The sequence below is a fragment of the Salmo salar genome, chromosome ssa03 (assembly GCF_905237065.1).
Source record: "Salmo salar chromosome ssa03, Ssal_v3.1, whole genome shotgun sequence".
Lineage (NCBI taxonomy): Eukaryota > Metazoa > Chordata > Actinopteri > Salmoniformes > Salmonidae > Salmo > Salmo salar.
Genome location: NC_059444.1, coordinates 96996358 through 97024305, shown reverse-complemented (window position 1 = coordinate 97024305; position 27948 = coordinate 96996358). Strand labels below are relative to the sequence as shown.

General features: G+C 43.6%; 1 protein-coding gene across 7 annotated transcripts in view; it reads right to left on the bottom strand.

The window, feature by feature from the left end:
• Positions 1-27948, bottom strand: part of rbfox1 (RNA binding fox-1 homolog 1) — a 396445-nt gene that overhangs the window by 40369 nt on the left and 328128 nt on the right. For 6 of the 7 annotated variants that reach the window (XM_045715920.1, XM_045715918.1, XM_045715917.1 and 3 more), the window contains 3 exons: positions 5488-5631; positions 5287-5340; positions 3591-3683 (listed from right to left, as the gene is read on the bottom strand). In XM_045715920.1, coding sequence (XP_045571876.1) covers positions 3591-3683; positions 5287-5340; positions 5488-5631 — 291 coding nt within the window. The remainder of the gene's footprint in view (positions 1-3590; positions 3684-5286; positions 5341-5487; positions 5632-27948) is intronic. The other variant, XM_045715916.1, reaches the window with a different exon arrangement.

Genomic DNA, 27948 nt, shown 5'->3' with positions numbered 1-27948 from the left:
ATCCATGTCAGTATTTAAACAGGTCATACATAAGTAGTAAAGACTTCATACAAAGCAAATTAAAAAATATTATATTTTCATATTGTAAAAGATTTCCAGCATGCTTAATCCAGTTATCTTCAAAAGGAAATGAAACGTAAAAGAAACAACACTGGACAAACAATCAAACAGCTGTGTTGTCATATGAAGGAGCATGCGGTGGAGAGGGGGAAGAACTATCAGGAGGGAAACAACTAACAAAGAACATGGGAGAGGAGGAGGAGGAGGAGGACAGACATGTTTGGAGCATTCTGCAACATCCAGTCATCTTCCAGAGTAAGGAGAACCATCAGACAGACACAAAGCGACATTTAGCATTCACACTCCACCTCACCAAGCCTGGAGCGTCATCGCAACAACAATCAAGAGTCATCAACCAAATCAAAACAGAAATAAATACAGAAATAAAAAACTGATCAAATCAACCAATCAATGAATCAGTCAATCAATCAAGTCATTCCAGCTTGAATCACAGCTAACAGAAGGGAAAATTAAAAACAGGGTGCATTGTGGTCCAAAAACACAATCAACGGGTTCCACAGTCCCAGAGTAGAGGTGCAACGAGTCAGTGCATGTCTCAACCAATCAGATTGGGTCACGCATCACGCATCATCAGTCATCATCACGCTAGCAGCTGGACTGAGACACTGAGTGGTAAAACACGCCGTAACACGCAAGAGAAAACATATAATCATAACACAGCTTGAAGAAACACCCAACTCAACCACAAGCCAAAAGAAAGTCACGTGAATTTGAGCGTAGCGAGCGTTCGAGATAGAGTGTGTGAGAGAGAGAAAGAGAGAGAGAGAGAGAAAGATAGATAGAGAAAGATAAGAGAAAAATAGGGTAGAATAATACATTTGCAGAATGGCTCGCTTCACACTTACCATTCCCAGACCAGTTTTTGGCCCCGCCCACTTGTTTGTGTTTTGTTACCGTGGTAACAGAGTTGGGGGCGTATACGAGTGGAGCTACCATTGGGAAGATGGAGGAGGGGGGAGATGAGAGAGGAATATGCAACGTCTTACTCAAAAGGCCAAAGCAATGGCAGTCATACCCGCAATCACTATGCCAGCGTTTGCCAAACTCTGTCCTCTGGTCTCCAACAGGTACACGTTTTGGTCAGCTAAACAGCTGAGTCAAATTATAAAAGCTTGTTGGTGAGTTGATTATTTGAATCAGCTGTGTAGTGCTAGTGAAAAAAAAAAACATGCACCTCTTGGTGTCCCGAGGACCGAGTTTGGGAAACCCTGCACTATGCACTAAACTCTCTCTCTTTTAGCTCTCTCTGTAGTTCCAAAACATATTTTTATTCTTGGATTGTATTTTTGAGTTGCCAAGGAAACCAAATCAATGTTTCTAGAAAAGTGTTGGATGAGAATAAGTGGCAAATACTATCATTGTTCTCTTTAGCTTTTATATGTTTGACTTTTTCTCCACTGTTTATAGGGGACTGTAGTTTGTAACTTACAGGCCACCTTATATCCCTAACCCTGCAGTGAGGTCACTCACTACCCATGATCCTTCACTGCTTTGTTTACTTCCTGACTTTCCTGAGGAACTGGCTGTAAGCACCCTTTAACTTCAGAAAGACAAAACACAATACAGTTGTATTCGGAAGTTTACATACACCTTAGCCAAATACATTTAAACTCAGTTTCACAATTCCTGACATTCAATCCTAGTAAAAATTCCCTGTCTTAGGTCAGTTAGGATCACCACTTTATTTTAAGAATGTTAAATGTTATTTATTTAAGATTTATTTCTTTCATCACATTCCCAGTGGGTCAGAAGTTTATATACACTCAATTAGTATTTGGTAGCATTGCCTTTAAATTGTTTAACTTGGGTCAAACATTTCAGGTAGCCTTCCACAAGCTTCCCACAATAAGTTGGGTGAATTTTGGCCCATTCCCCCTGACAGAGCTGGTGTAACTGAGTCAGTTTGTAGGCCTCCTTGCTCACGCACGCTTTCTCAGTTCTGCCCACACATTTTCTATAGGGTTGAGGTCAGGGCTTTGTGATGTCCACTCCAATACCTTGACTTTGATGTCCTTAAGCCATTTTCCCACAACTTTGGAAGTATGCTTGGGGTCATTGTCCAATTGGAAGACCCATTTGCGACCAAGCTTTAACTTCCTGACTGAGATGTTGATTCAATATATCCACATAATTTTTCATCCTCAAGATGCCATCTATTTTCTGAAGTGCACCAGTCCCTCCTGCAGCAAAACACCCCCGTGTTGCTGCCACCCCTGTGCTTCATGGTTGGGATGGTGTTCTTCGGCTTGCAAGCGTCCCCTTTTTCCTCCAAACATAATGATGGTCATCATGGCCAAACAGTTCTATTTTTGTTTCATCAGACCAGAGGACATTTCTCCAAAAAGTATGATCTTTGTCCCCATGTGCAGTTGCAAACCATAATCTGGCTATTTTATGGCGGTTTTGGAGCAGGGGCTTCTTCCTTGCTGAGCGGCCTTTCAGGTTATGTCGATATAGGACTCGTTTTTACTGTGGATATATATACTTTTGTACCTGTTTCCTCCAGCATCTTCACAAGGTCCTTTGCTGTTGTTCTGGGATTGATTTGCACTTTTCGCACCAAAGTACGTTCATCTCTAGGAGACAGGACGCGTCTCCTTCCTGAGTGGTATGATGGCTGCGTGGTCACATGGTGTTTATACTTGCGTACTATTGTTTGTACAGATGAACTTGGTACCTTCAGGTGTTTGGAAATTGCTCCCAAGGATGAACCAGACTTGTGGAGATCTCCAATTTTTTTTCTGAGGTCTTGGCTGATTTCTTTTGATTTTCCCATGATGTCAAGCAAAGAGGCACTGAGTTTGAAGGTAGGCCTTGAAATACATCCACAGGTACACCTCCAATTGACTCAAATTATGTCAATTAGCCTATTAGAAGCTTCTAAAGCCATAACATCATTTTTTGGAATTTTCCAAGCTGTTTAAAGGCACAGTCAGCTTAATGTATGTAAACTTCTGACCCACTGGAATTGTGATACAGTGAATTATAAGTGAAATAATATGTCTATAAACAATTGTTGGAACAATTACTTGTGTCATGCACAAAGTAGATGTCCTAACCGACTTGCCAAAACTATAGTTTGTTAACAAGACATTTGTGAAGGGGTTGAAAAACGAGTTTTAATGACTCCAACCTAAGAGTATGTAAACTTCCGACTTCAACTGTATGTACTTCACAACAAACTTCAACTGAAGATAACAAATGAGCTCTTTGAAAATAAATTAGGTCATGACAAAATGAAGCAAATCCTGGGAAATATACAACAGTAAACTTGTAGACGTATTAATGGGTATGAACAATAAACCAAAATGGGGGCTGTATGAGGAGAGTTCAGGGAGGGAGGTGATGACGCAGGTGGAGAGACAGGTGACGTGTGGGACAGGGTGGAATGGAGGGAGTGAAGCAGACTTTATGCACACACACATTCACACACACACTGACAAAGGGGAAGAGGAGGAGGTAAAGGAGGAAGAGGAGGAGGAAATGGAGGAAGTATTTGTAACATGCACCTCTATTTTACGGCCTTCTACGACCGTGCCGTGTAATTTTTCTCGCGCCCTGTCAGCGTCCGCACTATGCTCGAAAGTTACGAACCCAAAACCCTGCATGCAGGATGGAGAGGGAGAGAACAACATGCATGTTATTCATGTTATTATCATTATAATCATTATTCATATTATTACTGTCATTACTCAAAGTCCTCCAGTCATTACAGAAACAGCCTGGGCTGATGTTCAGTAGAATAAAAGGAGAAAAAAAAAAGAAATGTATTATAGGCCAGCTTTAGGCAGGAACCCCCTCTGCTTCAAAATGTTTTCCATATCTTCTATCCTCTAACACATCTCTAACCTCTAGCTTCCTCTAACACATCTCTAACCTCTAGCTTCCTCTAACACACATCTCTAACCTCTCGCTTCCTCTAACACATCTCTAACGTCTAGCCTCCTCTAACATATATCTCTAACCTCTAGCTTCCTCTAACACACATCTCTAACCGCTCGCTTCCTCTAACACATCTCTAACCTCTAGCTTCCTCTAACACATCTCTAACCTCTAGCTTCCTCTAACACATCTCTAACTTCTAGCTTCCTCTAATACACACCTCTAACCTCTAGCTTCCTCTAACACATCTCTAACCTCTAGCTTCCTCTCACACCTCTCTAACCTCTAGCTTCCTCTAACACACATCTCTAACCTCTAGCTTCCTCTAACACATCTCTAACCTCTAGCTTCCTCTAACACACATCCCTAACCTCTAGCTTCCTCTAACACACATCCCTAACCTCTAGCTTCCTCTAACACACATCCCTAACCTCTAGCTTCCTCTAACACATCTCTAACCTCTAGCTTCCTCTAACACACACCTCTAACCTCTAGCTTCCTCTAAAACACATCTCTAACCTCTAGCTTCCTCTCACACCTCTCTAACCTCTAGCTTCCTCTAAAACACATCTCTAACCTCTAGCTTCCTCTCACACCTCTCTAACCTCTAGCTTCCTCTAAAATACATCTCTAACCTCTAGCTTCCTCTAACACATCTCCAACCTCTAGCATCCTCTAACACACATCTCTAATCTCTAGCTTCCTCTCACACCTCTCTAACCTCTAGCTTCCTCTAAAACACACCTCTAATCTCTAGCTTCCTCTAACACATCTCTAACCTCTAGCTTCCTCTAACACACACCTCTAACCTCTAGCTTCCTCTAAAACACATCTCTAACCTCGAGCTTCCTCTCACACCTCTCTAACCTCTAGCTTCCTCTCACACCTCTCTAACCTCTAGCTTCCTCTAACACACATCTCTAACCTCTAGCTTCCTTTAACACACATCCCTAACCTCTAGCTTCCTCTAACACATCTCTAGCTTCCTCTAACACACCTCTCTAACCTCTAGCTTCCTCTAACACATCTCTAACCTCTAGCTTACTCTAACACCTCTCTAACCTCTAGCTTCCTCTCACACCTCGCTAAACTCTAGCTTCCTCTAACATACATCTCTAACCTCTAGCTTCCTCTAACACACATCTCTAACCTCTAGCTTCCTCTAAAACACACCTCTAACCTCTAGCTTCCTCTAACACATCTCTAACCTCTAGCTTCCTCTAACACACACCTCTAACCTCTAGCTTCCTCTAAAACACATCTCTAACCTCTAGCTTCCTCTAACACCTACCATGCAGAAGAGAAACACAACGCATCACCTACCTTAGAGCCCCGCTCGTTAAAAATTATTTCAACGTCTAAGATTTTACCAAATTGCTGGAAGGAAAGACAGAAACAAAGCCAGAGTCAATGACATGCTTTAATGGATGATTTTTCAGTACTACAGCATATATAGTAGCATTTTACATTTGGAAATGATTCACTTATGGGGGATAAAATAAGTAATTGTAGTGTAATACTCACGCCAAACATTTGCCTGAGGTCTGGGTCCCTGAATCTGAAGGGTATGTTGGAGACATGGAGTCGCTTGGGTTGAGTCTTACTGTTAGAACTGTCAGACGACAGGCTCTGCTGCTGACTGTCTGTCTGAGACTCCTCCTCTGTCTGCTGGGGGGGAGGGAGGGAGGGAGGGAAGAGGGAGGGAGAGGGGAGGGAGGGAAGGGAAGGGAGGGAGGGAGGGAGGGAGGGAGGGAGGGAGGGAGGGAGGGAGGGAGGGAGGGAGGGAGGGAAGAGAAAGGGGAGGGAAGGGAAGGGAAGGGAAGAGAAGGGGGAGGGAAGGGAAGGGATGGGGAGGGAGGGAGGGAGGGAGGGAGGGAGGGAGGGAGGGAGGGAGGGAGGGAGGGAGGGAGGGAGGGAGGGAGGGAGGGAGGGAGGGAGGGGAGGGAAGAGAAAGGGGAGGGATGGAGGGAGACAGAATTATACACACAAGAAAAACTAAACATAGAAACACATGTTGACCTCTAGTGTCATACTAGAACAGCTGATCTATACTAGAATGACACTAGAGGAGAACAGCTGATCTATACTAGAATGACACTAGAGGTGAACAGCTGATCTATACTAAAATAACACTAGAGGTGAACAGCTGATCTATACTAAAATAACACTAGAGGTGAACAGCTGATCTATGCTAGAATAACACTAGAGGAGAACAGCTGATCTATACTAAAATAACACTAGAGGTGAACAGCTGATCTATACCAGAATAACACTAGAGGTGAACAGCTGATCTATACTAGAATGACACTAGAGGTGAACAGCTGATCTATGCTAGAATGACTTAGAGGTGAACAGCTGATCTATATAGATGGCACTAGAGGTGAACAGCTGATCTATACTAGAATGACTATAGAGGTGAACAGCATGTCAAAAATGTTATAAATTGATTTGCATTTTAACGAGGGAGATAAGTATTTGACCCCCTCTCAATCAGAAAGATTTCTGGCTCCCAGGTGTCTTTTATACAGGTAACAAACTGAGATTAGGAGCACACTCTTAAAGGGAGTGCTCCTAATCTGTTTGTTACCTGTATAAAAGACACCTGCCCACAGAAGCAATCAATCAATCAGATTCCAAACTCTCCACCATGGCCAAGACCAAAGAGCTCTCCAAGGATGTCAGGGACAAGATTGTAGACCTACACAAGGCTGGATTGGGCTACAAGACTATCGCCAAGAAGCTTGGTGATAAGGTGACAACAGTTGGTGCGATTATTCGCAATTGGATGAAACACAAAAGAACTGTCAATCTCCCTCGGCCTTGGGCTCCATGCAAGGTCTCACCTCGTGGAGTTGCAATGATCATGAGAACGGTGAGGAATCAGCCCAGAACTACACAGGAGGATCTTGTCAATGATCTCAAGGCAGCTGGGACCATAGTCACCAAGAAAACAATTGGTAACACACTACGCCGTGAAGGACTGAAATCCTGCAGCGCCCGCAAGGTCCCCCTGCTCAAGAAAGCACATATACATGCCCTTCTGAAGTTTGCCAATGAACATCTGAATGATTCAGAGGACAACTGGGTGAAAGTGTTGTGGTCAGATGAGACCAAAATGGAGCTCTTTGGCATCAACTCAAATCGCCGTGTTTGGAGGAGGAGGAATGCTGCCTATGACCCCAAGAACACCATCCCCACCGTCAAACATGGAGGTGGAAACATTATGCTTTGGGGGTGTTTTTCTGCTAAGGGGACAGGACAACTTCACCGCATCAAAGGGACGATGGATGGGGCCATGTACTGTAAAATGGGTCGCGGATGGGTATTCCAGCATGACAATGACCCAAAACACATGGCCAAGGCAACAAAGGAGTGGCTCAAGAAGAAGCACATTAAGGTCCTGGAGTGGCCTAGCCAGTCTCCAGACCTTAATCCCATAGAAAATCTGTGGAGGGAGCTGAAGGTTCGAGTTGCCAAACGTCAGCCTCGAAAACTTAATGACTTGGAGAAGATCTGCAAAGAGGAGTGGGACAAAATCCCTCCTGAGATGTGTGCAAACCTGGTGGCCAACTACAAGAAACGTCTGACCTCTGTGATTGCCAACAAGGGTTTTGCCACCAAGTACAAAGTCATGTTTTGCAGAGGGGTCAAATACTTATTTCCCTCATTAAAATGCAAATAATTTAAAACATTTTTGACGTGTTTTTCTGGATTTTGTGGTTGTTATTCTGTGTCTCACTGTTCAAATAAACCTACCATTAAAATTATAGACTGATCATTTCTTTGTCAGTGGACAAACATACAAAATCAGCAGGGGATCAAATACTTTTTTCCCTCACTGTATATCATATAGAGACAGACCCAGTCCTCTACTGTCTATATATCCTATAGAGACAGACCCAGTCCTCTACTGTCTATATATCCTATAGAGACAGACCCAGTCCTCTACTGTCTATATATTCTATAGAGACAGACCCAGTCCTCTACTGTCTATATATCCTATAGAGACAGACCCAGTCCTCTACTGTCTATATATCCTATAGAGACAGACCCAGTCCTCTACTGTCTATATATCCTATAGAGACAGACCCAGTCCTCTACTGTCTATATATCCTATAGAGACATACCCAGTCCTCTACTGTCTATATATCCTATAGAGACAGACCCAGTCCTCAACTGTCTATATATCCTATAGAGACATACCCAGTCCTCTACTGTCTATATATCCTATAGAGACAGACCCAGTCCTCAACTGTCTATATATCCTATAGAGACAGACCCAGTCCTCAACTGTCTATATATCCTATAGAGACAGACCCAGTCCTCTACTGTCTGTATATCCTATAGAGACAGACCCAGTCCTCTACTGTCTATATATCCTATAGAGACAGACCCAGTCCTCTACTGTCTAAATATCCTATAGACACAGACCCTGTCCTCTAATGTCTATATATCCTATAGAGACAGACCCAGTCCTCTACTGTCTATATATCCTATAGAGACAGACCCAGTCCTCTACTGTCTGTATATTCTATAGAGACAGACCCAGTCCTCTACTGTCTATATAACCTATAGAGACAAACCCAGTCCTCTACTGTCTATATATTCTATAGATACAGACCCAGTCCTCTACTGTCTATATATCCTATAGAGACAGACCCAGTCCTCTACTGTCTATATATCCTATAGAGACAGACCCAGTCCTCTACTGTCTATATATCCTATAGAGACAGACCCAGTCCTCATCTGTCTATATATCCTATAGAGACATCTGATATAGACAGACCCAGTCCTCTACTGTCTATATATCCTATAGAGACAGACCCAGTCCTCTACTGTCTATATATCCTATAGAGACAGACCCAGTCCTCTACTGTCTATATATCCTATAGAGACAGACCCAGTCCTCTACTGTCTGTATATCCTATAGAGACAGACCCAGTCCTCTACTGTCTATATATCCTATAGAGACAGACCCAGTCCTCTACTGTCTATATATCCTATAGAGACAGACCCAGTCCTCTACTGTCTATATATCCTATAGAGACAGACCCAGTCCTCTACTGTCTATATATCCTATAGAGACAGACCCAGTCCTCTACTGTCTATATATCCTATAGAGACAGACCCAGTCCTCTACTGTCTATATATCCTATAGAGACAGACCCAGTCCTCTACTGTCTATATATCCTATAGAGACAGAACCAGTCCTCTAATGTCTATATATCCTATAGAGACATACCCAGTCCTCTACTGTCTATATATCCTATAGAGACAGACCCAGTCCTCTACTGTCTATATATCCTATAGAGACAGACCCAGTCCTCTACTGTCTATATATCCTATAGAGACAGACCCAGTCCTCTACTGTCTATATATCCTATAGAGACAGACCCAGTCCTCTACTGTCTGTATATCCTATAGAGACAGACCCAGTCCTCTACTGTCTATATATCCTATAGAGACAGACCCAGTCCTCTACTGTCTGTATATCCTATAGAGACAGACCCAGTCCTCTACTGTCTATATATCCTATAGAGACAGACCCAGTCCTCTACTGTCTATATATCCTATAGACACAGACCCAGTCCTCTACTGTCTATATATCCTATAGAGACAGACCCAGTCCTCTACTGTCTATATATCCTATAGAGACAGACCCAGTCCTCTACTGTCTATATATCCTATAGACACAGACCCAGTCCTCTAATGTCTATATATCCTATAGAGACAGACCCAGTCCTCTACTGTCTATATATCCTATAGAGACAGACCCAGTCCTCTACTGTCTATATATCCTATAGAGACAGACCCAGTCCTCTACTGTCTATATATCCTATAGAGACAGACCCAGTCCTCTACTGTCTATATATCCTATAGAGACAGACCCAGTCCTCTACTGTCTATATATCCTATAGAGACAGACCCAGTCCTCTACTGTCTATATATCCTATAGAGACAGACCCAGTCCTCTAATGTCTATATATCCTATAGAGACAGACCCAGTCCTCTACTGTCTATATATCCTATAGAGACAGACCCAGTCCTCTACTGTCTATATATCCTATAGAGACAGACCCAGTCCTCTACTGTCTGTATATCCTATAGAGACAGACCCAGTCCTCTACTGTCTATATATCCTATAGAGACAGACCCAGTCCTCTACTGTCTATATAACCTATAGAGACAAACCCAGTCCTCAACTGTCTATATATCCTATAGAGACAGACCCAGTCCTCTACTGTCTATATATCCTATAGAGACAGACCCAGTCCTCTACTGTCTATATATCCTATAGAGACAGACCCAGTCCTCAACTGTCTATATATCCTATAGAGACAGACCCAGTCCTCTACTGTCTATATATCCTATAGAGACAGACCCAGTCCTCTACTGTCTATATATCCTATAGAGACAGACCCAGTCCTCTAATGTCTATATATCCTATAGAGACAGACCCAGTCCTCTACTGTCTATATATCCTATAGAGACAGACCCAGTCCCCTACTGTCTATATATCCTATAGAGACAGACCCAGTCCTCTACTGTCTATATATCCTATAGAGACAGACCCAGTCCTCTACTGTCTATATATTCTATAGAGACAGACCCAGTCCTCTACTGTCTATATATCCTATAGAGACAGACCCAGTCCTCTACTGTCTGTATATCCTATAGAGACAGACCCAGTCCTCTACTGTCTATATATCCTATAGAGACAGACCCAGTCCTCTACTGTCTATATATCCTATAGAGACAGACCCAGTCCTCTCAGATGCTGAAACCAGAAGGAACAAATATATTTATTTTTATTTTACTTTCCGTCACCACACACACACACACACACACACACAGTACAGTTGGCTCCATGGTTAACCCAGTTACAGAAAGAGAATACTTTCCATTCCTCCCTCAAACAACTCTGGGCTGCTGGCCATCACAAAATACAGTCTGTGTGTATACAGGGGAGGAAGCATAAGGCTGACAGGCTGCTGTTACACACACACACATAAACACACACACACACACACACACACACACACACACACACACACACACACACACACACACACACACACACACACACACACACACACACACACACACACACACACACACACACACACACACATGCAGCAGCGTGTGCCATCTGTGGAACATTCATTGTACAGGCATCGGACGCCTACACTTCAAACCAAAACTATATATCTTGTCTTTTTCGACAGCATCAGAAGCTTCATCTAATAGTCAGAGGGGGAGAAGAGAGACGTGTTTTTGACATATTGCTGGAGAGAAGGAATGAAAGGAGAGAGAGAAACAGATACTGATGACTGGAGAGAACTAAGACTCTAGGGAGGGAGGGAAGGAGGGAGGGGCGGAGGGAGAGAGAGACGGAGAGAGAGAGAGAGAGAGAGAGAGAGAGAAATTTGATTCCTAACAATTATTGAATATCAGATCACTTTTATCCTCTACCCACCATAATTGATAAACCTGCTTTGCGTGTTTCCAAAAAGCCTTTGATTCAGTTTGTGTGGTGTAGGAGGAAAAACATATGATGTCATCAAATCAATGTACACAAATAACAAATATACAGTCAAAATGTGGAATGAACACACGCATGTATTTTCCCAAGGGTGCGGAGTGAAACAGGGGAACAACTTCAGTCTATTTAACATTTATAGTGAGCTCCAAAGGCATTGGGCCACATTGTTTGTTGTTCTGGCTCTGTACTTCAGCACTTTGAAATGATACACAGACTATGAGGTTAAAGTGCAGACTGACAGCTTTAATGTGAGGTTATTTTCATCCATATCAGGTGACCCATTTAGATATGACAGCACTTTTTGTACATAGTCCTCCCATTTTAGGGGACCTAAAGTATTGGGGCAAATATGTGTCTTAAAGTAGTTTAAAGTTTAGTATTTGGTCCCATATTTCTAGCACATAATGACCACATCAAGCTTGTGACTCTACAAACTTGTTGGATACATTTGCTGTTTGTTTTGGTTGTGTTTAGATTATTTGGTGCCCAATAGAAATGAATGGTAAATAATGTATTGTGTCAGTTTGGAGTCAGAAAGTTACAGATGCACAAATATATATGTAAAAAAGAAAGAAAAATAAGAATAGATGATGTTTCTAAACACTTCTACATTAATGTGGATGCTACCATGATTACGGATAGACCTGAATGAATGGTGAATAATGATGAGTGAGAAAGTTACAGAGGCATAAATGTCATACCCCCCCAACACATGTTATTGTAGAGATTAGCATGTCTTGGGGTGTGATATTTGTACGTTTTAGGATTCTGCATTCTTCATCAGACATGTTTAGATTTAGATTAGATTTGAAATGTCAAAAACACACTTTATGTCACGTCCACACGTATTTCACGTCCAGGAAGTTGTATAAAAGGGATTGAATGTGTTGTTGCCTAATTGTTTTCTGGTTTCTACACTACTTTCCTTCCATCTATAGCATTTCTTAATATTATTCAGTTCCTTTGGCTTTGATGCCTCATGATTGAGTATTGCTCTGTTCAGGTATTTTTATTTATCTATTTAACCTTTATTTAACTAGACAAGTCAGTTAAGAACAAATTCTTATTTACAATGACGGCCTATACTGGCCAAACCCGAACGACTGTGATTTTGCTGTGGTACGATAGGGGTGTCAGTGGGCTGACTGTGAACGCTCTGAGAGACTGGGTTGAGGTCAGTGATAAAGTAGTCTACAGTACTACTGCCAAGAGATGAGCTGTAGGTGTACCTACCATAGGAGTCCCCTCGAAGCCTACTATTGACCATGTACATACCCAGCGTGCGACAGAGCTGCAGGAGTTGTGACCCGTTTCTGTTGGTGTTATGTAACGCCTCTTGATGGAGGGAACGCAACACCCTGCTACACTCAACTCCCCGTGGAGTGAAAGAGGTATGGGACTGAGCTTCAGAAGTTGTAACCCATTTTTATTTATTTTTTACTTTTTTAAAAACTTTTTTTGTAGTTGTGTCTAGGGGGGCATATTGGGGAGGGGATTCTGTCACCTCCAGGTAGGTGTTTGTCTCTCTCTCTCTCTCTCTCTCTCTCAATTCAATTTAATTCAAGGGGCTTTATTGGCATGGGAAACATATGTTAACATTGCCAAAGCAAGTGAACTAGATAATATACAAACGTGAAATAAACAATACAAATGAACAGTAAACATTACACTCACAGAAGTTCCAAAAGAATAAAGACATTACAAATGTCATTATGTCTATATCAAGTGTTGTAACAATGTGCAAATGGTTAAAGTACACAAGGGAAAATAAATAAACATAAATATGGGTTGTATTTACAATGGTGTTTATTCTTCACTGGTTGACCTTTTCTTGTGGCAAAAGGTCACACATCTTGCTGCTGTGATGGCACACTCTCTCTCTCTCTCTCTCTCTCTCTCTCTTTCTCTCTCAGTCTCTCTCTCTCTGTCTCAGTCTCTCTCTCTCTTTCTCTCTCTCACTCTCTCTCTCTCTCAGTCTCTCTTTCTCTCAGTCTCTCTCTCCCTCTCCCTCTCTCTCTCTCTCTCAGTCTCTCTTTCTCTTGCTCTCTCTCACTTTCTCTCTCTCTCTCTCTCTCCCTCTCTCTCTCTCTCTCTCTCTCTCTCTCTCTCTCTCGTCTCTCTCTGTCTCTCTCTGTCTCAGTCTCTCTTTCTCTTGCTCTCTCTCAATTTGTCTCTCTCTGTCTCAGTCTCTCTTTCTCTTGCTCTCTCTCAATTTCTCTCTCTCTCTCTCTCTCTCGCTCTCTCTCTCTTTCTCTCTCAGTCTCTCTCTCTCTTGCTCTCTTTCTCTCTGTCTCTCTCTCTCTGTCTCAGTCTCTCTTTCTCTTGCTCTCTCTCTCTCTCTCTCTCTCTCTCTCTCTCTCTCTCTCTCTCTCTCTCTCTCTCTCTCTCTCTCTCTCTACTTTAACAGAGAGCAGACAGTGGAGTGGGGGATGACGTCACTCTATAAACAGGCCAGCCAGATGAGGTAATCTCTCTCTCTCTTCTCTCTCGCTCTCTCTGGCCTCGTGCCTCAACATATAGACTCAGACTATAGAGCGAGCGAGAGAAAGAGAGAGGGGGGTGAGTGGGATAGAGATAGACATTAAGTGAGAGCGAGAGTGTAAGACAGAGAGAAAGAGGAGAGAGAGAGGAAAGAGAAAAATAAAAAGACAGACAGACGCGGGGGTGGGGTAATGAGTGTATGAGGGAGAAAAAGGGAGGGAGAGGTTTTCCAGATGTACAACTCATTTTCCTGCTCTGTGTCTTTCCTCTACTGGAGTTATGAGAGGTGTGATGCTACTCCCTCTCTCCTTCTCCCCTCTCTTCCTCTCCCCTCTCTCCATCACTCTCCCTCTGCGCTCTCTTCTTCTCCCCTCTCTTCCTCTCCCCTCTCTCCCTGGCTCTCTCCCTCTGCGCTCTCTCCTTCTCTCTTCCTCTCCCCGTCTCTCTCCCCTCCTCTGACTCCGTCTCTCTCCTTCTCCCCTCTCTCTGTCTCTTTCTCTCTGCGCTCTCTCCTTCTCTCTTCCTCTCCCCTCTTTCTGTCTCTCTCCCCTAATCTCTCTCTGTCTCCACTCTCTCCTTCATCACTTCTCTTCTCCTAGTTCTCTCCTTCCAAGCTAAAGGCTAATATCACATGCATTAAACAACTTTAAAAAGACAAGCAAGAAAATAAAAACTAAGCATTTTTCACAGTGCTTGGGGGAGAAAATATTTCTCATTACCATGCAAACTAATACTGGATTGTATTGCACTCTGGGTGAATGGCAATATACATATTTATGATAAAGAGAGGGACGATAAATCAAGCAAACAAATTACTACCACAGGATGTTTGTGTCTAGACAGAAGCAGTCGTATAAACAGCTTTAAAAATCAGATGAATTCTATTAATAAAACAACAAATCAGAACACAGCCTGAGACCTGCCGCGTAAAGGCCTTGGAGGACCTGATGCTTTGAGGAGAATAGTGTACACTAGGTCCAATTCTGAAGCCTTGTGAAGGGTATAGTGTACACTAGGTCCAATTCTGAAGCCTTGTGAAGGGTATAGTGTACACTAGGTCCAATTCTGAAGCCTTGTGAAGGGTATAGTGTACACTAGGTCCAATTCTGAAGCCTTGTGAAGGGTATAGTGTACACTAGGTCCAATTCTGAAGCCTTGTGAAGGGTATAGTGTACACTAGGTCCAATTCTGAAGCCTTGTGAAGGGTATAGTGTACACTAGGTCCAATTCTGAAGCCTTGTGAAGGGTATAGTGTACACTAGGTCCAATTCTGCAGCCTTGTGAAGGGTATAGTGTACACTAGGTCCAATTATGAAGCCTTGTGAAGGGTATAGTGTACACTAGGTCCAATTCTGAAGCCTTGTGAAGGGTATAGTGTACACTAGGTCCAATTCTGAAGCCTTGTGAAGGGTATAGTGTACACTAGGTCCAATTCTGCAGCCTTGTGAAGGGTATAGTGTACACTAGGTCTAATTCTGCAGCCTTGTGAAGGGTATAGTGTACACTAGGTCCAATTCTGCAGCCTTGTGAAGGGTATAGTGTACACTAGGTCCAATTCTGAAGCCTTGTGAAGGGTATAGTGTACACTAGGTCCAATTCTGCAGCCTTGTGAAGGGTATAGTGTACACTAGGTCCAATTCTGCAGCCTTGTGAAGGGTATAGTGTACACTAGGTCTAATTCTGAAGCCTTGTGAAGGGTATAGTGTACACTAGGTCCAATTCTGAAGCCTTGTGAAGGGAATAGTGTACACTAGGTCCAATTCTGAAGCCTTGTGAAGGGAATAGTGTACACTAGGTCCAATTCTGCAGCCTTGTGAAGGGTATAGTGTACACTAGGTCCAATTCTGAAGCCTTGTGAAGGGAATAGTGTACACTAGGTCCAATTCTGCAGCCTTGTGAAGGGTATAGTGTACACTAGGTCCAATTCTGAAGCCTTGTGAAGGGAATAGTGTACACTAGGTCCAATTCTGAAGCCTTGTGAAGGGAATAGTGTACACTAGGTCCAATTCTGCAGCCTTGTGAAGGGTATAGTGTACACTAGGTCCAATTCTGAAGCCTTGTGAAGGGTATAGTGTACACTAGGTCCAATTCTGAAGCCTTGTGAAGGGAATAGTGTACACTAGGTCCAATTCTGAAGCCTTGTGAAGGGAATAGTGTACACTAGGTCCAATTCTGCAGCCTTGTGAAGGGTATAGTGTACACTAGGTCCAATTCTGAAGCCTTGTGAAGGGAATAGTGTACACTAGGTCCAATTCTGCAGCCTTGTGAAGGGTATAGTGTACACTAGGTCCAATTCTGAAGCCTTGTGAAGGGTATAGTGTACACTAGGTCCAATTCTGCAGCCTTGTGAAGGGTATAGTGTACACTAGGTCCAATTCTGCAGCCTTGTGAAGGGTATAGTGTACACTAGGTCCAATTCTGCAGCCTTGTGAAGGGTATAGTGTACACTAGGTCCAATTCTGCAGCCTTGTGAAGGGTATAGTGTACACTAGGTCCAATTCTGCAGCCTTGTGAAGGGTATAGTGTACACTAGGTCCAATTCTGCAGCCTTGTGAAGGGTATAGTGTACACTAGGTCCAATTCTGCAGCCTTGTGAAGGGTATAGTGTACACTAGGTCCAATTCTGAAGCCTTGTGAAGGGTATAGTGTACACTAGGTCCAATTCTGCAGCCTTGTGAAGGGTATAGTGTACACTAGGTCCAATTCTGAAGCCTTGTGAAGGGTATAGTGTACACTAGGTCTAATTCTGCAGCCTTGTGAAGGGTATAGTGTACACTAGGTCCAATTCTGAAGCCTTGTGAAGGGTATAGTGTACACTAGGTCCAATTCTGCAGCCTTGTGAAGGGTATAGTGTACACTAGGTCCAATTCTGCAGCCTTGTGAAGGGTATAGTGTACACTAGGTCCAATTCTGCAGCCTTGTGAAGGGTATAGTGTACACTAGGTCCAATTCTGCAGCCTTGTGAAGGGTATAGTGTACACTAGGTCCAATTCTGCAGCCTTGTGAAGGGTATAGTGTACACTAGGTCATATTCTGAAGCCTTGTGAAGGGTATAGTGTACACTAGGTCTAATTCTGCAGCCTTGTGAAGGGTATAGTGTACACTAGGTCTAATTCTGCAGCCTTGTGAAGGGTATAGTGTACACTAGGTCCAATTCTGCAGCCTTGTGAAGGGTATAGTGTACACTAGGTCCAATTCTGAAGCCTTGTGAAGGGTATAGTGTACACTAGGTCCAATTCTGAAGCCTTGTGAAGGGTATAGTGTACACTAGGTCCAATTCTGCAGCCTTGTGAAGGGTATAGTGTACACTAGGTCCAATTCTGAAGCCTTGTGAAGGGTGTAGTGTACACTAGGTCTAATTCTGCAGCCTTGTGAAGGGTATAGTGTACACTAGGTCCAATTCTGAAGCCTTGTGAAGGGTGTAGTGTACACTAGGTCCAATTCTGAAGCCTTGTGAAGGGTATAGTGTACACTAGGTCCAATTCTGAAGCCTTGTGAAGGGTATAGTGTACACTAGGTCTAATTCTGCACCTTGTGAAGGGTATAGTGTACACTAGGTCCAATTCTGAAGCCTTGTGAAGGGTATAGTGTACACTAGGTCCAATTCTGAAGCCTTGTGAAGGGTATAGTGTACACTAGGTCCAATTCTGCAGCCTTGTGAAGGGTATAGTGTACACTAGGTCCAATTCTGCAGCCTTGTGAAGGGTATAGTGTACACTAGGTCTAATTCTGCAGCCTTGTGAAGGGTATAGTGTACACTAGGTCCAATTCTGCAGCCTTGTGAAGGGTATAGTGTACACTAGGTCCAATTCTGAAGCCTTGTGAAGGGTATAGTGTACACTAGGTCCAATTCTGAAGCCTTGTGAAGGGTATAGTGTACACTAGGTCCAATTCTGCAGCCTTGTGAAGGGTATAGTGTACACTAGGTCCAATTCTGAAGCCTTGTGAAGGGTATAGTGTACACTAGGTCTAATTCTGCAGCATTGTGAAGGGTATAGTGTACACTAGGTCCAATTCTGAAGCCTTGTGAAGGGTATAGTGTACACTAGGTCCAATTCTGCAGCCTTGTGAAGGGTATAGTGTACACTAGGTCCAATTCTGCAGCCTTGTGAAGGGTATAGTGTACACTAGGTCTAATTCTGCAGCCTTGTGAAGGGTATAGTGTACACTAAGTCCAATTCTGCAGCCTTGTGAAGGGTATAGTGTACACTAGGTCCAATTCTGAAGCCTTGTGAAGGGTATAGTGTACACTAGGTCCAATTCTGAAGCCTTGTGAAGGGTATAGTGTACACTAGGTCCAATTCTGCAGCCTTGTGAAGGGTATAGTGTACACTAGGTCTAATTCTGCAGCCTTGTGAAGGGTATAGTGTACACTAGGTCCAATTCTGCAGCCTTGTGAAGGGTATAGTGTACACTAGGTCCAATTCTGAAGCCTTGTGAAGGGTATAGTGTACACTAGGTCCAATTCTGAAGCCTTGTGAAGAGTATAGTGTACACTAGGTCCAATTCTGCAGCCTTGTGAAGGGTATAGTGTACACTAGGTCCAATTCTGAAGCCTTGTGAAGGGTATAGTGTACACTAGGTCTAATTCTGCAGCCTTGTGAAGGGTATAGTGTACACTAGGTCCAATTCTGAAGCCTTGTGAAGGGTATAGTGTACACTAGGTCCAATTCTGAAGCCTTGTGAAGGGTATAGTGTACACTAGGTCCAATTCTGAAGCCTTGTGAAGGGTATAGTGTACACTAGGTCTAATTCTGCACCTTGTGAAGGGTATAGTGTACACTAGGTCCAATTCTGAAGCCTTGTGAAGGGTATAGTGTACACTAGGTCCAATTCTGAAGCCTTGTGAAGGGTATAGTGTACACTAGGTCCAATTCTGAAGCTTTGTGAAGGGTATAGTGTACACTAGGTCCAATTCTGCAGCCTTGTGAAGGGTATAGTGTACACTAGGTCTAATTCTGCAGCCTTGTGAAGGGTATAGTGTACACTAGGTCCAATTCTGCAGCCTTGTGAAGGGTATAGTGTACACTAGGTCCAATTCTGAAGCCTTGTGAAGGGTATAGTGTACACTAGGTCCAATTCTGAAGCCTTGTGAAGGGTATAGTGTACACTAGGTCCAATTCTGCAGCCTTGTGAAGGGTATAGTGTACACTAGGTCCAATTCTGAAGCCTTGTGAAGGGTATAGTGTACACTAGGTCTAATTCTGCAGCATTGTGAAGGGTATAGTGTACACTAGGTCCAATTCTGAAGCCTTGTGAAGGGTATAGTGTACACTAGGTCCAATTCTGAAGCCTTGTGAAGGGTATAGTGTACACTAGGTCCAATTCTGAAGCCTTGTGAAGGGTATAGTGTACACTAGGTCCAATTCTGCAGCCTTGTGAAGGGTATAGTGTACACTAGGTCCAATTCTGAAGCCTTGTGAAGGGTATAGTGTACACTAGGTCCAATTCTGAAGCCTTGTGAAGGGTATAGTGTACACTAGGTCCAATTCTGAAGCCTTGTGAAGGGTATAGTGTACACTAGGTCCAATTCTGCAGCCTTGTGAAGGGTATAGTGTACACTAGGTCCAATTATGAAGCCTTGTGAAGGGTATAGTGTACACTAGGTCCAATTCTGAAGCCTTGTGAAGGGTATAGTGTACACTAGGTCCAATTCTGAAGCCTTGTGAAGGGTATAGTGTACACTAGGTCCAATTCTGCAGCCTTGTGAAGGGTATAGTGTACACTAGGTCTAATTCTGCAGCCTTGTGAAGGGTATAGTGTACACTAGGTCCAATTCTGCAGCCTTGTGAAGGGTATAGTGTACACTAGGTCCAATTCTGAAGCCTTGTGAAGGGTATAGTGTACACTAGGTCCAATTCTGCAGCCTTGTGAAGGGTATAGTGTACACTAGGTCCAATTCTGCAGCCTTGTGAAGGGTATAGTGTACACTAGGTCTAATTCTGAAGCCTTGTGAAGGGTATAGTGTACACTAGGTCCAATTCTGAAGCCTTGTGAAGGGAATAGTGTACACTAGGTCCAATTCTGAAGCCTTGTGAAGGGAATAGTGTACACTAGGTCCAATTCTGCAGCCTTGTGAAGGGTATAGTGTACACTAGGTCCAATTCTGAAGCCTTGTGAAGGGAATAGTGTACACTAGGTCCAATTCTGCAGCCTTGTGAAGGGTATAGTGTACACTAGGTCCAATTCTGAAGCCTTGTGAAGGGAATAGTGTACACTAGGTCCAATTCTGAAGCCTTGTGAAGGGAATAGTGTACACTAGGTCCAATTCTGCAGCCTTGTGAAGGGTATAGTGTACACTAGGTCCAATTCTGAAGCCTTGTGAAGGGTATAGTGTACACTAGGTCCAATTCTGAAGCCTTGTGAAGGGAATAGTGTACACTAGGTCCAATTCTGAAGCCTTGTGAAGGGAATAGTGTACACTAGGTCCAATTCTGCAGCCTTGTGAAGGGTATAGTGTACACTAGGTCCAATTCTGAAGCCTTGTGAAGGGAATAGTGTACACTAGGTCCAATTCTGCAGCCTTGTGAAGGGTATAGTGTACACTAGGTCCAATTCTGAAGCCTTGTGAAGGGTATAGTGTACACTAGGTCCAATTCTGCAGCCTTGTGAAGGGTATAGTGTACACTAGGTCCAATTCTGCAGCCTTGTGAAGGGTATAGTGTACACTAGGTCCAATTCTGCAGCCTTGTGAAGGGTATAGTGTACACTAGGTCCAATTCTGCAGCCTTGTGAAGGGTATAGTGTACACTAGGTCCAATTCTGCAGCCTTGTGAAGGGTATAGTGTACACTAGGTCCAATTCTGCAGCCTTGTGAAGGGTATAGTGTACACTAGGTCCAATTCTGAAGCCTTGTGAAGGGTATAGTGTACACTAGGTCCAATTCTGCAGCCTTGTGAAGGGTATAGTGTACACTAGGTCCAATTCTGAAGCCTTGTGAAGGGTATAGTGTACACTAGGTCTAATTCTGCAGCCTTGTGAAGGGTATAGTGTACACTAGGTCCAATTCTGAAGCCTTGTGAAGGGTATAGTGTACACTAGGTCCAATTCTGCAGCCTTGTGAAGGGTATAGTGTACACTAGGTCCAATCTGCAGCCTTGTGAAGGGTATAGTGTACACTAGGTCCAATTCTGCAGCCTTGTGAAGGGTATAGTGTACACTAGGTCCAATTCTGCAGCCTTGTGAAGGGTATAGTGTACACTAGGTCCAATTCTGCAGCCTTGTGAAGGGTATAGTGTACACTAGGTCATATTCTGAAGCCTTGTGAAGGGTATAGTGTACACTAGGTCTAATTCTGCAGCCTTGTGAAGGGTATAGTGTACACTAGGTCTAATTCTGCAGCCTTGTGAAGGGTATAGTGTACACTAGGTCCAATTCTGCAGCCTTGTGAAGGGTATAGTGTACACTAGGTCCAATTCTGAAGCCTTGTGAAGGGTATAGTGTACACTAGGTCCAATTCTGAAGCCTTGTGAAGGGTATAGTGTACACTAGGTCCAATTCTGCAGCCTTGTGAAGGGTATAGTGTACACTAGGTCCAATTCTGAAGCCTTGTGAAGGGTGTAGTGTACACTAGGTCTAATTCTGCAGCCTTGTGAAGGGTATAGTGTACACTAGGTCCAATTCTGAAGCCTTGTGAAGGGTGTAGTGTACACTAGGTCCAATTCTGAAGCCTTGTGAAGGGTATAGTGTACACTAGGTCCAATTCTGAAGCCTTGTGAAGGGTATAGTGTACACTAGGTCTAATTCTGCACCTTGTGAAGGGTATAGTGTACACTAGGTCCAATTCTGAAGCCTTGTGAAGGGTATAGTGTACACTAGGTCCAATTCTGAAGCCTTGTGAAGGGTATAGTGTACACTAGGTCCAATTCTGCAGCCTTGTGAAGGGTATAGTGTACACTAGGTCCAATTCTGCAGCCTTGTGAAGGGTATAGTGTACACTAGGTCTAATTCTGCAGCCTTGTGAAGGGTATAGTGTACACTAGGTCCAATTCTGCAGCCTTGTGAAGGGTATAGTGTACACTAGGTCCAATTCTGAAGCCTTGTGAAGGGTATAGTGTACACTAGGTCCAATTCTGAAGCCTTGTGAAGGGTATAGTGTACACTAGGTCCAATTCTGCAGCCTTGTGAAGGGTATAGTGTACACTAGGTCCAATTCTGAAGCCTTGTGAAGGGTATAGTGTACACTAGGTCTAATTCTGCAGCATTGTGAAGGGTATAGTGTACACTAGGTCCAATTCTGAAGCCTTGTGAAGGGTATAGTGTACACTAGGTCCAATTCTGCAGCCTTGTGAAGGGTATAGTGTACACTAGGTCCAATTCTGCAGCCTTGTGAAGGGTATAGTGTACACTAGGTCTAATTCTGCAGCCTTGTGAAGGGTATAGTGTACACTAAGTCCAATTCTGCAGCCTTGTGAAGGGTATAGTGTACACTAGGTCCAATTCTGAAGCCTTGTGAAGGGTATAGTGTACACTAGGTCCAATTCTGAAGCCTTGTGAAGGGTATAGTGTACACTAGGTCCAATTCTGCAGCCTTGTGAAGGGTATAGTGTACACTAGGTCTAATTCTGCAGCCTTGTGAAGGGTATAGTGTACACTAGGTCCAATTCTGCAGCCTTGTGAAGGGTATAGTGTACACTAGGTCCAATTCTGAAGCCTTGTGAAGGGTATAGTGTACACTAGGTCCAATTCTGAAGCCTTGTGAAGAGTATAGTGTACACTAGGTCCAATTCTGCAGCCTTGTGAAGGGTATAGTGTACACTAGGTCCAATTCTGAAGCCTTGTGAAGGGTATAGTGTACACTAGGTCTAATTCTGCAGCCTTGTGAAGGGTATAGTGTACACTAGGTCCAATTCTGAAGCCTTGTGAAGGGTATAGTGTACACTAGGTCCAATTCTGAAGCCTTGTGAAGGGTATAGTGTACACTAGGTCCAATTCTGAAGCCTTGTGAAGGGTATAGTGTACACTAGGTCTAATTCTGCACCTTGTGAAGGGTATAGTGTACACTAGGTCCAATTCTGAAGCCTTGTGAAGGGTATAGTGTACACTAGGTCCAATTCTGAAGCCTTGTGAAGGGTATAGTGTACACTAGGTCCAATTCTGAAGCTTTGTGAAGGGTATAGTGTACACTAGGTCCAATTCTGCAGCCTTGTGAAGGGTATAGTGTACACTAGGTCTAATTCTGCAGCCTTGTGAAGGGTATAGTGTACACTAGGTCCAATTCTGCAGCCTTGTGAAGGGTATAGTGTACACTAGGTCCAATTCTGAAGCCTTGTGAAGGGTATAGTGTACACTAGGTCCAATTCTGAAGCCTTGTGAAGGGTATAGTGTACACTAGGTCCAATTCTGCAGCCTTGTGAAGGGTATAGTGTACACTAGGTCCAATTCTGAAGCCTTGTGAAGGGTATAGTGTACACTAGGTCTAATTCTGCAGCATTGTGAAGGGTATAGTGTACACTAGGTCCAATTCTGAAGCCTTGTGAAGGGTATAGTGTACACTAGGTCCAATTCTGAAGCCTTGTGAAGGGTATAGTGTACACTAGGTCCAATTCTGAAGCCTTGTGAAGGGTATAGTGTACACTAGGTCCAATTCTGCAGCCTTGTGAAGGGTATAGTGTACACTAGGTCTAATTCTGCAGCCTTGTGAAGGGTATAGTGTACACTAGGTCCAATTCTGCAGCCTTGTGAAGGGTATAGTGTACACTAGGTCCAATTCTGAAGCCTTGTGAAGGGTATAGTGTACACTAGGTCCAATTCTGAAGCCTTGTGAAGGGTATAGTGTACACTAGGTCCAATTCTGAAGCCTTGTGAAGGGTATAGTGTACACTAGGTCCAATTCTGAAGCCTTGTGAAGGGTATAGTGTACACTAGGTCTAATTCTGCAGCCTTGTGAAGGGTATAGTGTACACTAGGTCTAATTCTGCAGCCTTGTGAAGGGTATAGTGTACACTAGGTCCAATTCTGCAGCCTTGTGAAGGGTATAGTGTACACTAGGTCCAATTCTGAAGCCTTGTGAAGGGTATAGTGTACACTTGGTCCAATTCTGAAGCCTTGTGAAGGGTATAGTGTACACTAGGTCCAATTCTGAAGCCTTGTGAAGGGTATAGTGTACACTAGGTCCTAATCTGCAGCCTTGTGAAGGGAATAGTGTACACTAGGTCCAATTCTGCAGCCTTGTGAAGGGTATAGTGTACACTAGGTCCAATTCTGAAGCCTTGTGAAGGGTATAGTGTACACTAGGTCCAATTCTGCAGCCTTGTGAAGGGTATAGTGTACACTAGGTCCAATTCTGAAGCCTTGTAAAGGGTATAGTGTACACTAGGTCTAATTCTGCAGCCTTGTGAAAGGTATAGTGTACACTAGGTCTAATTCTGCAGCCTTGTGAAGGGTATAGTGTACACTAGGTCCAATTCTGCAGCCTTGTGAAGGGTATAGTGTACACTAGGTCTAATTCTGCAGCCTTGTGAAGGGTATAGTGTACACTAGGTCAAATTCTGCAGCCTTGTGAAGGGTATAGTGTACACTAGGTCTAATTCTGCAGCCTTGTGAAGGGTATAGTGTACACTAGGTCTAATTCTGCAGCCTTGTGAAGGGTATAGTGTACACTAGGTCCAATTCTGCAGCCTTGTGAAGGGTATAGTGTACACTAGGTCTAATTCTGCAGCCTTGTGAAGGGTATAGTGTACACTAGGTCCAATTCTGCAGCCTTGTGAAGGGTATAGTGTACACTAGGTCCAATTCTGAAGCCTTGTGAAGGGTATAGTGTACACTAGGTCCAATTCTGAAGCCTTGTGAAGGGTATAGTGTACACTAGGTCCAATTCTGAAGCCTTGTGAAGGATATAGTGTACACTAGGTCCAATTCTGAAGCCTTGTGAAGGGTATAGTGTACACTAGGTCCAATTCTGCAGCCTTGTGAAGGGTATAGTGTACACTAGGTCTAATTCTGCAGCCTTGTGGAGGGTATAGTGTACACTAGGTCCAATTCTGCAGCCTTGTGAAGGGTATAGTGTACACTAGGTCCAATTCTGAAGCCTTGTGAAGGGTATAGTGTACACTAGGTCCAATTCTGAAGCCTTGTGAAGGGTATAGTGTACACTAGGTCCAATTCTGCAGCCTTGTGAAGGGTATAGTGTACACTAGGTCCAATTCTGAAGCCTTGTGAAGGGTATAGTGTACACTAGGTCCAATTCTGAGGCCTTGTGAAGGGTATAGTGTACACTAGGTCCAATTCTGCAGCCTTGTGAAGGGTATAGTGTACACTAGGTCCAATTCTGAAGCCTTGTGAAGGGTATAGTGTACACTAGGTCCAATTCTGAAGCCTTGTGAAGGGTATAGTGTACACTAGGTCCAATTCTGAAGCCTTGTGAAGGGTATAGTGTACACTAGGTCCAAATCTGCAGCCTTGTGAAGGGTATAGTGTACACTAGGTCCAATTCTGCAGCCTTGTGAAGGGTATAGTCTACACTAGGTCCAATTCTGAAGCCTTGTGAAGGGTATAGTGTACACTAGGTCCAATTCTGAAGCCTTGTGAAGGGTATAGTGTACACTAGGTCCAATTCTGCAGCCTTGTGAAGGGTATAGTGTACACTAGGTCCAATTTTGAAGCCTTGTGAAGGGTATAGTGTACACTAGGTCCAATTCTGAAGCCTTGTGAAGGGTATAGTGTACACTAAGTCCAATTCTGAAGCCTTGTGAAGGGTATAGTGTACACTAGGTCCAATTCTGCAGCCTTGTAAAGGGTATAGTGTACACTAGGTCTAATTCTGCAGCCTTGTGAAGGGTATAGTGTACACTAGGTCCAATTCTGAAGCCTTGTGAAGGGTATAGTGTACACTAAGTCCAATTCTGAAGCCTTGTGAAGGGTATAGTGTACACTAGGTCCAATTCTGCAGCCTTGTAAAGGGTATAGTGTACACTAGGTCTAATTCTGCAGCCTTGTGAAGGGGATAGTGTACACTAGGTCCAATTCTGAAGCCTTGTGAAGGGTATAGTGTACACTAGGTCCAATTCTGCAGCCTTGTAAAGGGTATAGTGTACACTAGGTCAAATTCTGCAGCCTTGTGAAGGGTATAGTGTACACTAGGTCTAATTCTGCAGCCTTGTGAAGGGTATAGTGTACACTAGGTCTAATTCTGCAGCCTTGTGAAGGGTATAGTGTACACTAGGTCCAATTCTGCAGCCTTGTGAAGGGTATAGTGTACACTAGGTCTAATTCTGCAGCCTTGTGAAGGGTATAGTGTACACTAGGTCCAATTCTGCAGCCTTGTGAAGGGTATAGTGTACACTAGGTCTAATTCTGCAGCCTTGTGAAGGGTATAGTGTACACTAGGTCTAATTCTGCAGCTTTCTGAATGCTGTAGTGTACACTCTGTAGTGTACACATACACACAGACATGTCTCACACACACACACACACACACACACACACACACACACACACACACACACACACACACACACACACACACACACACACACACACACACACACACACACACACACACACACACACACACACACACACCTTACTATGGCCAAGACGGTCTGGTGTATATACAAGTATTATATAACAGTAATATACAACGGCAATATATAACATTAATACAGTGCATTCGGAAAGTATTCAGACCCCTTGACTTTTTCCACATTTTTGGACGTTACAGCCTTATTCTAATATGGATTAAATGAATAAAAATGACTTGAATCTACACACAATACCCCATAATGACAAAGCGAAAACAGTTACAATGACGGCCTACACCGGCCAAACCCGGACGATGTACTACAATGTACTACTACATTGATCATTCTTGAGATGTTTCTACAACTTGATTGGAGTCCAGCTGTGGTAAATTCAATTGATTGGACATGATTTGGAAAGGCGCACACCTTCTATATAAGGTCTGACAGTGCATGTCAGAGCAAAAACAAAGCCATGAGGTCGAAGGAATTGTCTGTAGAGCGCAGAGACAGGATTGCGTTGGGGCACAGATCTGGGGAAGGGTACCAGAAAATGTCTGCAACATTGAAGGTCCCCAAGAACACAGTTGCCTCCATCATTCTTAAAGTGAAGAAGTGTGGAACTACCAAGACTCTTCCAAGAGCTGGCCTCCCAGACAAACTGAGCAATCGGGGGAGAAGGGCCTTGTTCAGGGAGGTGACCAAGAACCCAATGGTCACTCTGACAGGGGACCAGAGTTCCTCTGTGGAGATGGGATAACCTCCCAGAAGGACAACCATCTCTGCAGCACTCCACCAATCAGGCCTTTATGGTAGAGTGGCCAGATAGAAGCCACTCCTCAGTAAAAGGCACATCACAGCCCGCTTGGTGTTTGCCAAAAGGCACCTAAAGACTCTCAGACCTCTGGTCTGATGATACCAGTATTGAACTCTTTGGTCTGAATGCCAAGTGTCATGTCTGGAGGAAACCTGGCACCATCCCTACTGTGAAGCATGGTGGTGGCAGCATCATATTGTGGGGATGTTTTTCAGCGACAGGGACTGGGAGACTAGTCAGGGTTGAGGGAAAGATGAACAAAGCAAATTATCGAGAGATCCTTGATGAAAACCTGCATAGGAGTGCTCAGGACCTCAGACTGGGTTGAAGGTTCACCTTCAAACAGGACAATGACCCTAAGCACACAGCCAAGACAGCGCAGGAGTGGCTTCGGGACAAGTCTCTGAATGTCCTACAGCAAAGCAGCTGCATTTGCATTTGTTTAGGCTGTTTTCTAGTGATATTCGTATAGATACATCCATAACAATGAGGAAAGAAAATGTGCTCATTCGTCAGGACACTGTTGTTCAGAGGAGCTAGCCAACAAGACAGCTAACACAATCACTTCAAACTGAAGCTGGAAAGACTGCAAACTAGCTGTACTTCATTTCGTTTTACCCTTTTTCAATTTACATTTCTTTGTATGCGGTATATCCATAAAAATGATGCCAGCTGATTCATGATTT